General features: G+C 42.0%; 3 protein-coding genes and 1 long non-coding RNA gene across 4 annotated transcripts; all 4 read right to left on the bottom strand.

Annotated features, from left to right (window-relative positions):
* Nucleotides 1–986: 986 nt before the first annotated feature.
* Nucleotides 987–4,504, bottom strand: LOC118481760. Its single transcript, XM_035976998.1, has 2 exons — nucleotides 1,438–4,504; nucleotides 987–1,327 (listed from the first exon to the last, which is right to left on the bottom strand). Exons 1-2 carry the CDS (start codon nucleotides 4,502–4,504, stop codon nucleotides 987–989), a joined length of 3,408 nt encoding a protein of 1,135 aa, XP_035832891.1.
* A 225-nt stretch (nucleotides 4,505–4,729) lies between these two features.
* On the bottom strand, nucleotides 4,730–5,934 carry LOC110876025. Its single transcript, XR_004866943.1, has 4 exons — nucleotides 5,850–5,934; nucleotides 5,008–5,094; nucleotides 4,852–4,938; nucleotides 4,730–4,756 (listed from the first exon to the last, which is right to left on the bottom strand). It is a non-coding gene; the product is annotated as an uncharacterized LOC110876025 (long non-coding RNA).
* Nucleotides 5,935–7,280: 1,346 nt separating this feature from the next.
* LOC110874463 lies at nucleotides 7,281–8,280 on the bottom strand. Its single transcript, XM_022123104.1, has 4 exons — nucleotides 8,121–8,280; nucleotides 7,837–7,957; nucleotides 7,479–7,750; nucleotides 7,281–7,389 (listed from the first exon to the last, which is right to left on the bottom strand). Exons 2-4 carry the CDS (start codon nucleotides 7,921–7,923, stop codon nucleotides 7,284–7,286), a joined length of 465 nt encoding a protein of 154 aa, XP_021978796.1. The 5' UTR covers nucleotides 7,924–7,957; nucleotides 8,121–8,280; the 3' UTR covers nucleotides 7,281–7,283.
* A 554-nt stretch (nucleotides 8,281–8,834) lies between these two features.
* LOC110876026 (replication protein A 70 kDa DNA-binding subunit C-like) lies at nucleotides 8,835–10,111 on the bottom strand. The gene is made up of 5 exons (XM_022124210.1): nucleotides 9,850–10,111; nucleotides 9,393–9,480; nucleotides 9,184–9,305; nucleotides 9,022–9,109; nucleotides 8,835–8,934 (listed from the first exon to the last, which is right to left on the bottom strand). The coding sequence occupies exons 1-5, from the start codon at nucleotides 10,109–10,111 to the stop codon at nucleotides 8,835–8,837; spliced, it is 660 nt and encodes a 219-aa protein (XP_021979902.1).
* Nucleotides 10,112–12,199: the final 2,088 nt, after the last annotated feature.

Raw genomic sequence — 12,199 nt, 5'->3', positions numbered from 1 at the left:
GCCATCTCCGACGATGACAATCTTTAGACCTGCAGGTGTTGTAACCCGTGAAAGTGCGACATATAACTGGCCATGGCTAAACACTGGTCGGGGCAGGTAGAGGCCAACAACTTTTAATGATTGCCCTTGGCTTTTATTAATCGTCATAGCATAACATGGTTTTACGGGGAACTGGCGCCTTTTCATAATAAATGGCCATTTTGATTTAGTGGATGAAAGCGTTATCCTTGGTATTAATGCAGTATCACCACGGTTTGACCCGGTAAGTATCCTAGCTTTGATAACAAATTTCCCAAGGTCTGTGATGATCAGACGGGTGCCATTACATAAGCCTTGGGAGGGGTTCACATTTCTTAAAAGCATGATAGGGAGACCTTCTTTCAGATCCAAAGCGTGCGGTGGCATACCTGTCAATATCAAATAATTAAAAGGATTTGGCCGGTGGTTTTTTTTTTATTTGTAACTATTATCTATGCGACGTGTGGTGGGGGATGGGGGGGGGGTACCTGGGAATGTCAAAGAGTTTAGGAACTCAGGCGGGTAGAGTTGTTCCTGTTCCAATACATCCGTGGATGCACGACATATTTCGTCGGAGCTCTTGTAGGTCTTTGTGGTCTGTCTTAATTGCCGAAACATGTAAGCATTGATTTCATCCGCGTCTACGTTGCGGGGGGTTAGTATTGCTCTTTCACACAAAAAATCATCATCGCCCTGCCTTTCTGTAAACGACGGGAAGACAGCATTAACAATCGAGTCCACAGGAAGCCCACAACTATCAATGATAAACCTGGCGGGTATCTCGATCCAGGTTGGTTCATCTTTACCTTCTTTGGCTTTCGAGGGAACAATTCCATCGCCAATTTCTAACAACCATTTGTTGAAACGTTGCCTTTCAATGTCTACTACACCCGTTGAGGTGTATTCGTTGACACGCATACTACGGTGGAGAGTGAAGAGTTCACAATTTTTCCACAGGTACGATTTATTTATGCATGCTTGAACAACATCTTCTCTTTTCCCTTTGGGATGACGGGAAGGATTTGCCTGAAATCACCACCAAGTAAGATAGGCATGCCACCAAAGGCACGTTCCCTGTTTGTGGTGGAACAAAACCCCAAGATGTCTCTAAGTGTTTTATCTAGTGCTTCAAATGCAAATTTTTGCATCATTGGTGCTTCGTCCCAGATGATTAACCGTACCTCCTGCAAAAGGTGTGCCAATTGGGTATTCTGTTTAATGGAACACGTGCTATTGTGAAGTAATTCTAAAGGGATAGCGAACCGGCTATGCGCTGTCCGACCACCGGGTAATAGAAGGGACGCGATACCTGATGGGTGGGACAGGTAAAGTTAGTAAAAAAATGGAGTTGCGTGCGCAACCACACAGATAATGTAGTATGAGAATAATTATACAACATGGTAGAATTATTTTTTTTACCTGAAGATGCAACTGCAAGAGCAATTAGTCCCATCGATCTCAAACGTGACAGGATGGCTCTGTATAGGAAAGTCTTGCCTGTCCCACCCGGACCATAGACGAAATAAAACCCTCCTTTGTGGGTGGTAACAGAATCAATGACTGTGTTGTAGATGGCCGTCTGTTCCGTGTTGAGTGATGCATATAGTTGTTCGTGCTCGTCTGTCATCTTTTTTTTGTTGTAACTCAACTCTTCTCTGATTAGACGATTATCCATCCTATCGAGCAGCGACGTATCTGGCTGTGGCATATCCGGGAAATCCACCAATGATTTCCCGTTTTTTTCCAACAGTTCATTTAGTTCAATCAGGCAGTAGTTCTTAAGTTGGTCGTCTGATAACTGTAGGCCAGGGAACATGTAGAGCCTACGTTTCATGTATAAGATATCATCTGATAGTATTTCCCAATTCTGTGACCACAGTTGCGATGGGCGGTTCACTTCGCAAAACAATAACATGGTAACAAATAACTCCCGTAGTTGGGAGCCGGATGCCCATAGTTTAGCCTCTGAGAGAGCGTCATTCCATTCCTTGTCATCATTAAGCAAGCCATATGCATAGCAGGCTTCTTTGAACGTTCCATATACGATACCGTCGACCGTTTTTATTTCTTCAAAACTTCGGGGCCCTCTCACAATCCCTAACAACATCCTTAAGTAATACTTTGGCCCAGCTGCTGGATTGCAATACACGATCCGCCCAATTGCTGGCCGTTCCAACCGCGTTTTCCATACCTTGTTATCATCGTGCCAGACGTACTTTGTTGGTATCTCGGCGTACGTAAGGTTTCTTGCCGCTGCATCTCTGCTGTTCAACGCAAACCATTGGGTGAACATTGTGTCTCGTATCCCCTCACGGTTTAAAAGGGCTGGTAAACTGTCAGAATCACGTAACGTGAGTAGATGTTGGTTAGGTGTATGGAACGTTAGTTTCATGACGGATGGGAATGAGTAATGTATAGGGAATGCAAGCATTCTCCACACAGCTTCACACGGCGATAAGTACCGACAATCCAAATAGTTTTTAATCTCATCAACCTTAACAATCTTTTGTGAACGATTTTCACCATCACTGCCAATGTTTTCTTGAACAACCATTGTAGCCCTGTCTGGCCCCTTGTTTAAGTATTTAAAAAGGTATTTTATAGCTCGGGACTGGTTGCACCACTCAACATTGATGTGTGATTCATACTTTAAAAGGAGATAACGGTTGTATGGAACGACAAACCGGTTGTCGAGTTTCGTTTTACCCTTTATAAAGAAAATCTTTGTATCTCGACGCCGGTAAACCGGGTAGCCGTCTTCGTCAATTGTCGTTTCTCGATAAAATGGCTTTGGGAAGTGTTTCATACATTTTCCATCTGTTGTACACGGAGCACTGCGAGCGTCATTCCCGCATGGGCCATGCAACATGTAATCTGTTACAGCCTTATAGCCGGATGGGTCGTCAATTTTCGATGGGATCTCGGCTGAAATCAAGTCATCTATACCAGCAGGCGTGTGAGACACGGCAGAATGTTCAAGCCATATTAAAAGGTGCGCGTGTGGTAGGCCTCTTTTTTGAAACTCAATTGTGTAAACAGCTGTATATAACCAGTGAGACAAATTGCGAAAGACAGAGAGATCAAAAAGAAGGAAATTAAAAAGTTTAGAAAGGTTAGTATTTGTGGGAGAATTGACAGCAAAACAGAGAGGCAAGGCATTACAAAGTTTACCTGATTTGCAGACGCCAAAGATTTGTTTCTTCATAATATCTTCGATCAAAAAGGACAGTTTTAGCTTAAAAACGCGTGATACAACATCTGCACGGTCATGAGACTTTTGGCCTGGTATGAGAGAGACCATGTCTTCGATTTCAGGCCACTTTGGGTTAGCTGTAAATGTCACAAACAGGTCGGGGTTCCCAAAAGCACGGCACAAAGCCATGGCGTCTTGGTAATTTTGGACCATATATCTTGGGCTTCCCGTAAAGGTTGCTGGTAAAACTATGCGTTGTCCGATAGCCTTGGCATTTGTATCCCCACGCGTCACAGCGTCACAAACATTATGGTAGAGTTCAACGCGGAGTTCATTCTGGTTATTCCTCATCCAACGCAACCTGTGTTCCTCGATGGCCGCGTATGAGTCAACCAAATATTGTTGGAATAAACGACCGCCTCTTAGGAGGGTGGTGCCTTCATTGTTGCGATAATGGATTCTGTAGCAGTAGTATTCCCGCATCGTGACACATTGTCGTTTAGTAGACCGACGGCCAGTGTTGTCGTGGTAACGTATGCGTTCGTGGAACCCGGTCTCTCCGTACGGAAACAATAACGGGTATTGTAAAGGCATGTATAGCTGATGTAATTCTGATATCCGTTGTAGCGTGCCGTTTTGTGTACTGACGATAACGTCACGTGGTTCGGTGTTTTCTCCAAAGTCGTTTGTGATAAGAACAGCAACCTCAGACACGTTAGGTCGGTTGTACTGTGGGTTGTTTGTTACTTGGCCGAGTAAGCGTAGATGACAATTGTTGCTTTCATTTTGAATGCACCAGTCGCGTGCCATGCGAAAGGCGTTAGCTAAAGAACTGTGGTTGTCCAGCATCCTGATGAGGGATGCAACAATTGTTTCATCACATGTGCTGTGAGAACGGGAAACCCCAAACAAAGCAGCTATACGGTTATTGACTTCGTTCTGTGTGTCGTAGAAATATAGTTGAGCATATCTGGGCTGTTCACCCTCAACTGGCAGCATGGACCCTATTCGGTGGTAGTTCTGCCCGCTTATTCGGAAGGTGTATAGGCTTCTACCACTATTTATAGCATGATCAATCTTTCCCCCAAATGATGTGAAGCAGAACATGCTATTGTACACTCGAATATGTTCTCTGAATCTAACTGTCCCCGTGTCGTTATAATCAAGTAATGATCTTAATGGTTCAGGAGCTTCAAGAAGGCGAGGAAGCAAAACCTTGCCATCCTGGCAGCACGAAGAGAAAGTCGTCCCATCAGAGGACTTTGTATTTTTATTCCTCTCTTCATACCACATGACCGCTGCACAGTTATGGCATGTGAATGTTGGACGGCCGAGGCTTTCGTACGTAACATGCGCACCTATTTTTTTTTATCAGGTAAACGTATCACAACGTACACATTCAAGGCAGTGAGGCAAACAACAAAGTATAGACATGTGCAAGACGGAACAAAGCGTGTATATTTAGGAAATAGGCGTGTAGGTCATAGGATCGGACAATACCTGTTGATGCAAACGCTGCCCTACGTGGGGTACGTATACGAACACCTGGTAACATAATAAAATGCGGCAACGTTATTTTGATGTTGCATGGTAGAAAAGGTGGAAGTAATGCCGGGTAAAGGGCAGTGATGGAGTTGTACCTTCTGTTTTTTTAGGCCGAGAAGAGCGTAGACGTGATGGACCAGCTGTATTCAGATGAGAATGTTGTGTTGTGCAGGAAATATTGTCTGGGAAAAATGTAATAGTTACAGAAATGGAAAAGGGTAGTAGTAAACATCGTAGATAACAGGGCAGACCTTGGGTAGAATGGGAGGAAGAATGCCTTGGCGGTGGGCATAAAACAGGCCGGATATCCGCTGGGTCATCTTGTACGATGGTTTGACCTGTAGCATAAAATTCAGGGGAAAATATTACAGTCAACCTTTGTTAACGGTAAACAATCAGTTTACATGGCATGCGGAGGTATTTCTGTTTATCCAAAGGACCTCCCACATCATTCAGGCAACTTTACGGATTATAACATGTACGACAACGTATTTATGGGTTTGTCTACCATGTAGAAAGCCGTTGACAAATGCATTAGTAGAATAATCGAAATGGATTTCCGGTTATTTTGGGACTGTATTTTGCTTTCTTTATATGTATTTCTCCCTTTTTTTCGGTTGGTTTTCAGCAGAGATGGAAAACGTGCGAAACATGCGATAAGGTTGATTCAGTCTATTAATTTGATAGTCCGTGGTTCGATTACAAAATAGGGTGAATCATAAATTTATTGGATCAGAATTTGCTGGGCTAAAATATGGACAGCGTTGTGAGTTCTAGATCACATGTAGTTTGTTGGAATATAAATTGAAACAATTGACAAAGACGTTGACCCTGCTGGGATGAAACTGTTAAGAAGGTTGTAGAAATTATTTATGTAAGTTAATTACGTTCGTATACAGAAAGTATCAGAAATATAGTTTTTAAAAATGTAACTTTTAAATGCACCCCATAGTGCAGCACTTGTTTTAAAAAGCGGCTTATATTCAAAGTCACAGTTAAGTTTTTTGTTTTAAAAGTATTTTATATGTAAAGTCAGGTGTAATGGGCTTATACTGTACGTAAAAAACAATCAGAGCTACGTATATGGGGTAACCTTTCATTGTCTCCCCTGCTCCCACTTTAGCGGAAGTACCAGTACCCGGTTCAACAGTCACCGATTGCACCTGGGTGCCACCTGTAAAAGTGACAGGATACGCAGATAGGTTAAACATAGTATAGCGGGTAGACAGCGTCTAAATAACCAACTATGAAAGTCACTTTCAATACATTGAGGGTGGGTTGTGAGGATGGGTGTCAAAACTGAAGGGCTTAAACTGATGGCAGGCTATTTACAGGTTTACTTTGTGGCCACACGCATGCCGGTAAGTGGACACGATAGCCAAATGATTTTCTTTTCAGGAACAGTACAACTAACCTATGTCGGGCTCACAAGAGGGAGTCACCGCGTTTATGCTAGATAGGGTAGCCCCACAGTATGTCATCGCCTTCCCATTAAGGCCCACATAGGTACGACTTTGTATATGAATAGAATGTTTGTTACCGCCGATGTCATCATTCATGCAGCTGTCAATCAACGTAAGAGCGTAGTATGTTTGTTTCTTTCCGCAAGGCAACGTATGGGAACAAAGGCGGGCCTCTATCGAATCACTAACCACACCAGAATTGGCAGGCCATAACCTGCAAACCTCGTCTTTTATGAGGTATCAGAAAGGGCCACAATTCAGTATTTAAAACTCCATATGCGGGGTGGGGGGATAGAATGTAATTATAAGTTTAATACCTCTACGCACTCCAGCCTGGTCAAGCAGTTGTAGCCCACAAACGTATTGGGTCATCCCCTCAGGCATAACACGCGAACATGTATGAAAAGTAAATGCGTCTTTAAGCATCACGAAGGGATGCACAGGCAGCTGCATGTTACATACAATGTTACAAAACACATAGCCGAAAAATGAAAAGCTGAAACATGTACCTATACCGATTTGGTTGTTTGGGGGGGGGGGGGGAGGGGGCTGCAAACTAATTAAACGTGAAGGCAAAGGACAGAGTTCATACCGCAAATAACCCTTATTGAATGCACGTCAAAGTTGGTTTAAATTTTACATCTAGTCATGGAACATACCTGTTTTTTTACCCAAATAACAGACATAGGGACAGGCAGTCAGGAAAGGTCATATGGCATAAGGTATTTGTTTAGCACAAGTCATAAGTTGCCTATTCCATTGCTGTTTGTAATGCAAGTTTCCAGGTAGGTGTCGGCAAAGATTCTAGGGTGACACGGTTATCGTTTACACGTTTGTGTTCACCTATATGCGGCATTCAACATCTTAGATAAAATTTCATGTAGGTTTTATACGATGCCAAAGAAATCGGGAATGTGGGAAAATAACACATGCCGTGAAAATGTAAAAATTACAGTTTTGGTCTGGGCACAACACAAAGGCATTGCCACATTATTTGTAAACACAAAAGAGGGAGTCACAAAATTGTAAACACTTGGGGAAGAAAAAAAAAGAGCATCGCCGTATCAGAGGGAACCCTCCTTAGCATCGCCGCTATCGTCCACGATGTCATTAACTCCCGTACAGTCAATGGACACCTCATCAGCATCGTCATCTGATTCTTGAATGCATCTGCAAAGAAACATGGGAATGCATGTATTGGTGCAAAGTGGGTACATGTGACCATACGAAACAGGGTACGATTGGTAGGTCCAACTTACAGCTTTCTAAGTTTCCGTCCAGATCCGGGGGTTGGGGGCGGGAGGTTCGAGTCACGCTTTAGGGTGGCAGATGGGCTTCCATTTAAATCCGACGGAACAACATTCACACTCCCACCTGTTTTATCCATATCAGGCCCAACAATCTTGCCGCAATTGAAGCTCTCATATTCTCCATAACGGTAGTAGGTGTGGCTCTTAATTTCGAAAGTGTGCTTTGTTCCAATAAGGGCCTCGAGGGCGGAGGGTAGTATGGGAGAATCAATAGAAGTATCCTGCATACCAAGTACAAAAGACGGAAAGTTATCGTAGAAGGTTCACGTATGCTTCAAAGACACGCTGTAATGAGAAGCACGAATACCGTCAACTGTTCCTCAACTAAGGACTTTGCAGTCCTCTTAACCAGCTTCTCAGCAACTTCATCAAAGAGGGTGACAACGGTACTCATTGTTCCATCAGTTACATCCGCTTGAATGCGAAACCTAGCATGGTAGAGTAGTTCAATAACAATGGGTGGCGAAACCAAGTTGTGTTGGCAGTGTAGGTAGAAGGGCACCAAAGTACACCGGCCAACAAAGAATCATGACATCAAATGGAAAGGGGAACAAAGAAATGAGTCTGTGACTGAGATGTTGAAGTATATACCTCGTTCTCGGATAATCAACCTTTGATTTACACGTCTTGCAAACGAAGTAACCTTCCTCTCTCGTTAGTCCCTTACGACACTGGCTTCCGGAGCACGTGAAAAGATACCAGCTGTTCTTGGTTCTGATAGACGTAATTTCTACAACATTCCGGAAAAGGATGGCCTACAACGGACAAAATAAGAGGAATAGTTAAGTGAGACGGACAGGGTATTGGGGAGGGGGTGTATTTACGGTGTTTCCCACACATAGTAGGTGAATGCGTAGGTCATGTTGGGGAGGGTAAGCCCTACTTACGCACAATTGGGATGTTAGTCAACTCTGTTTAGTAGTTCATGACCAAAAAAGCAAGACCCCCAGCTGGTGTGGGTTTTTTTTCATGGTGAAAGCTGGAGAAAGGAGGATGGTGTGAGGGCAATGGCGTTGGTTAACGCGGGAACCATGGTGGCGCTGGTATTGGTCACGTGGGTGAATCTTGAAATCTAAAGCGGATGCTAACTATGAGGGTGGATGGTTTGTATAGAATAATAGTTGGCTTGACATACGCTGGGCATATTTTTGAGGTTTCAATTAAAGGCTGGTGAACGTGGAATGAAGCAATGACTAACTTGAGGCCCAAAGAAATATGTATAAAAGTTTAAAAACACAATAGAGAGTATGAGAGTTTATTAAAGTATATTCTTTTAAATTTAGTATGAATAAACACCTTTTTTTTTTATTTGTCGGCACGAACTCTGTCCACAAGTTCTTGTAGGGTACCAACACAGACCACTTCCTCGGTGACTGGGTCGCTGCTATCTCCCATAGCTACACAGCTGGGAAGCATACGTTCATATTCAGTTGGAGCAATAATCGTATAAATAAGGTAATTAAAGTGTGCATGCCAAAGGCTACACTCATACCTTACGGATGACTTAAAAGTTTGTAGGGCGGGTACATCGGAGCCATCAATGAGTATAGTTGACGATGAACTGGCCAAGCCAAGGACGCCTGTAGTGTGTTGAGTCAGTTAAAGACCTTTCAAGTAGCACACACAATAATTAACGTATAGGGAAACAATGTACCCAGGTAAAATTTTGCACTCATGGAAGTAAGGATAAGGCAATAGACAGCCGGGTTTTCGGCCTTCTTCTTAACCAGAGCATCACCCAAATTTCCCCATAACGTCACTCTAACTCGGCGATTGCTGTAAGGATCAAAAGAAGTCAAAAACCTTGACACTTAACTGAGGCTAAAAGCACGAACAATTGGGCAATAAGGATGAGGCACTTACCGTTCGTTGTTTAGATTAAACTCAACCGCGCGAGCACCTGATGCCTTCACAGATTGGGGGCCAACCTCAGTTACATATCCTATAACATCTGAAGCGCATCAAAAATTAGGCTGAATTAGAAACGTCTCTATTAGGTAGACCAACTCAGGTCTGAGCGAAAGTCAACTACGTAAAACTAATTTATCCGGGTCAATTATTTGATTGAACCATGTTATTGCTACCAATGGTAACTATCAATGGGGAAAAAATATTCAGCTATCAATAGGCCTACAAAACAATGTAATAAGCCATCCATTGTTATAAATGATACTATTCAGCAACCAAATGTAAACATGGACCGGCTATTGGAATTTGGAACTTAGTTAATAACCAATAAGTAGTCTAACCTTTTATTAGTCGATTTTTGGACATTAAAAAGTAAGCAACAGTATGACCAACATGAGAAGAGTAAACATACCTACAAAATACTTGCCCTCTGTCGGTTCGAGGTCCTCAAAAGCGGTAAGTAAGAACGGGTAGCGTGTAAATGAACCACTCGTATCGTCAACCCTCTTAACAGTCGTGGAGCCGTTCAACCAGATAACAAAGGGGCTGTCTTTTAAAATACGGTATTGATCGGTGCGTTGGACTGTAAAACCCTTTAGTAAATATACACCCCCCTCCTTGATTTTGTCAAAGAAGTAGTGTGCAATATTATTCCGTGCGGTACAATGAATCATACCTCCCTATGCAAACCAAACGATAGACTTTCAGTAGCGATGAAGTGCGTGAAAGGAAAAGAGTATGGGAGTTTAAAGAGCGGAGAGGTACCTTTACATCGCTGATGACATAGTCCGTGCTCATGTAGCGTCCGTTGACATTTGTTACGTCCCACTTTCTACAGACCATAACAGTGATGGGACCGGTACTCCCTTCACGGAGATCAGTAAGTGCCATCTGGTTGCCAACACCAATTCCCGCTGTATTGACACTAAGAGAGGTAGCCATGATAGTAGAGTAGCAAGTGTGAATAGGGAAGCACAACAATAGGGAAGGAGGAGCTCATATAATAGAATATTAGCCCATTCACCTTCCTATGAAGAAGCTAGTGACTAATTAATGAAATTAAATCGGACCGTATATTATGGAGGTATGTAAAAAGACTCATTGAATGTTCATGCATTTATCATATGCAAATAGTCTTATTAATGAATATCCATCACTAAAACTACAAAATCTCTATATAAATAGGTGTTGAATAAAACTTATGCATGAACATTGTTTGTGTTCTTTTATTTATAATGACTGCGTGATATATTTATTTATTTTAAATTGAGTTCAAAGTTAGATTGGTTAAGGAACTAAAACCAACCTAAACCGAACCATAACCGAATCTCATAATCGCCATTAACCGAACCGAGGTCCAGTTATGTTTAAGAAAATTTCTTAAACAAACCTAGCGGGCACAGATACAGCTACAGCTTAAAAATTTACCGAACTGGCACATTTGCACACCTCTTTACCTCTATATTAACTATTAGACATATTTATGTTATTTCGTCTTTAGAGATGAGGTCGAAGCCATTTATAGAACCAGAACCTTTATGGGATGTTCGTGGGAATCAAAAACTAATGCTGGGATCACCCTCTTAGAAACTGGTTAGGCATGGGGGATAAAGATCCTGTAAAAGGGGGAAAAATAGGTAAATAAAAAAAACATCCCATATTTTTTTGAATGTATGATAATGAAAAGTATGAGGGTTGAATAATCACCAGATACGCTCCGTCTTCGCCGGTATGGACCCCAGACACGCTCCGTCCACTCCGGTATTGATGGTTGCGTGGTATATAACACGACTTCGGACAACACATCTTCAGAGCTAAGATTGGATGTCCGTGTCGGTTTCGAAACAGGTATCAATGTTTGCGTGAAATACGCTAGAACCTCAGCCATGCTTGTATGGTTGTATAATTAAACCAATTTCAGTAGAAAACGTATACTTCTAGATCCTCACACAACAAAACACTAAATAGTTATCAATATTCAAATCAGGATTGTATTAGGAACGTTGATAGGGATTAAATCGAATACAGGTCCACCAAAATAACCTTCATCACAAAAACAACAAAACTATTACTAAATATGAAGCAAAAACAAAAAAAATGGAAGCATACAGGTTGACAGAAGGGCCTTTTTGTATTCAAAAGCAAGCAAGATCCGAGTTACAATGAAAGTTAAGAGATGTAACCACAAACCCCATGGCTAAATCTACTAAATCACAAAATCAATTAAATCAAATCGGACCAAAACATGTATTCGAATTAGAAACATCTATGGTTAAAAAGATAACTGTAAGTATCAAAGCATTTCAAATCAGTAGCTTACCTCTTTTAGGCGAGACGGTTAGCCTGGGCGGCGGGTAACGGCTGGCGGGCGGTCGGACCAAAACATGTATTCGATCATAAATTTATGGTCCATACCTTACTGCTGCAAGTTCCACTGCAAATGACACCAAAAAGATGTCCTATCAATTACTAAAAACAACAAAACTATTACTAAATATGAAGCAAAAACAAAAAAATGGAAGCATACAGGTAGACAGAAGGGTCTTTTTGTATTCAAAAGCAAGCAAGATCCGAGTTACAATGAAAGTTAGGAGCTGTAACCACAAACCCCATGGCTAAATCTACTAAATCACAAAATCAATTAAATCAAATCGGACCAAAACATGTATTCGAATTAGAAACATCTATGGTTAAAAAGATAACTGTAAGTATCAAAGCATTTCAAATCAGTAGCTTACCTCTTTCAGGCGAGATGGTTGGGC

Source organism: Helianthus annuus, chromosome 9, assembly GCF_002127325.2.
Source record: "Helianthus annuus cultivar XRQ/B chromosome 9, HanXRQr2.0-SUNRISE, whole genome shotgun sequence".
Lineage (NCBI taxonomy): Eukaryota > Viridiplantae > Streptophyta > Magnoliopsida > Asterales > Asteraceae > Helianthus > Helianthus annuus.
Note: the sequence above shows the minus strand (reverse complement) of the source record. Positions and strands in the feature narration are given on the sequence as shown.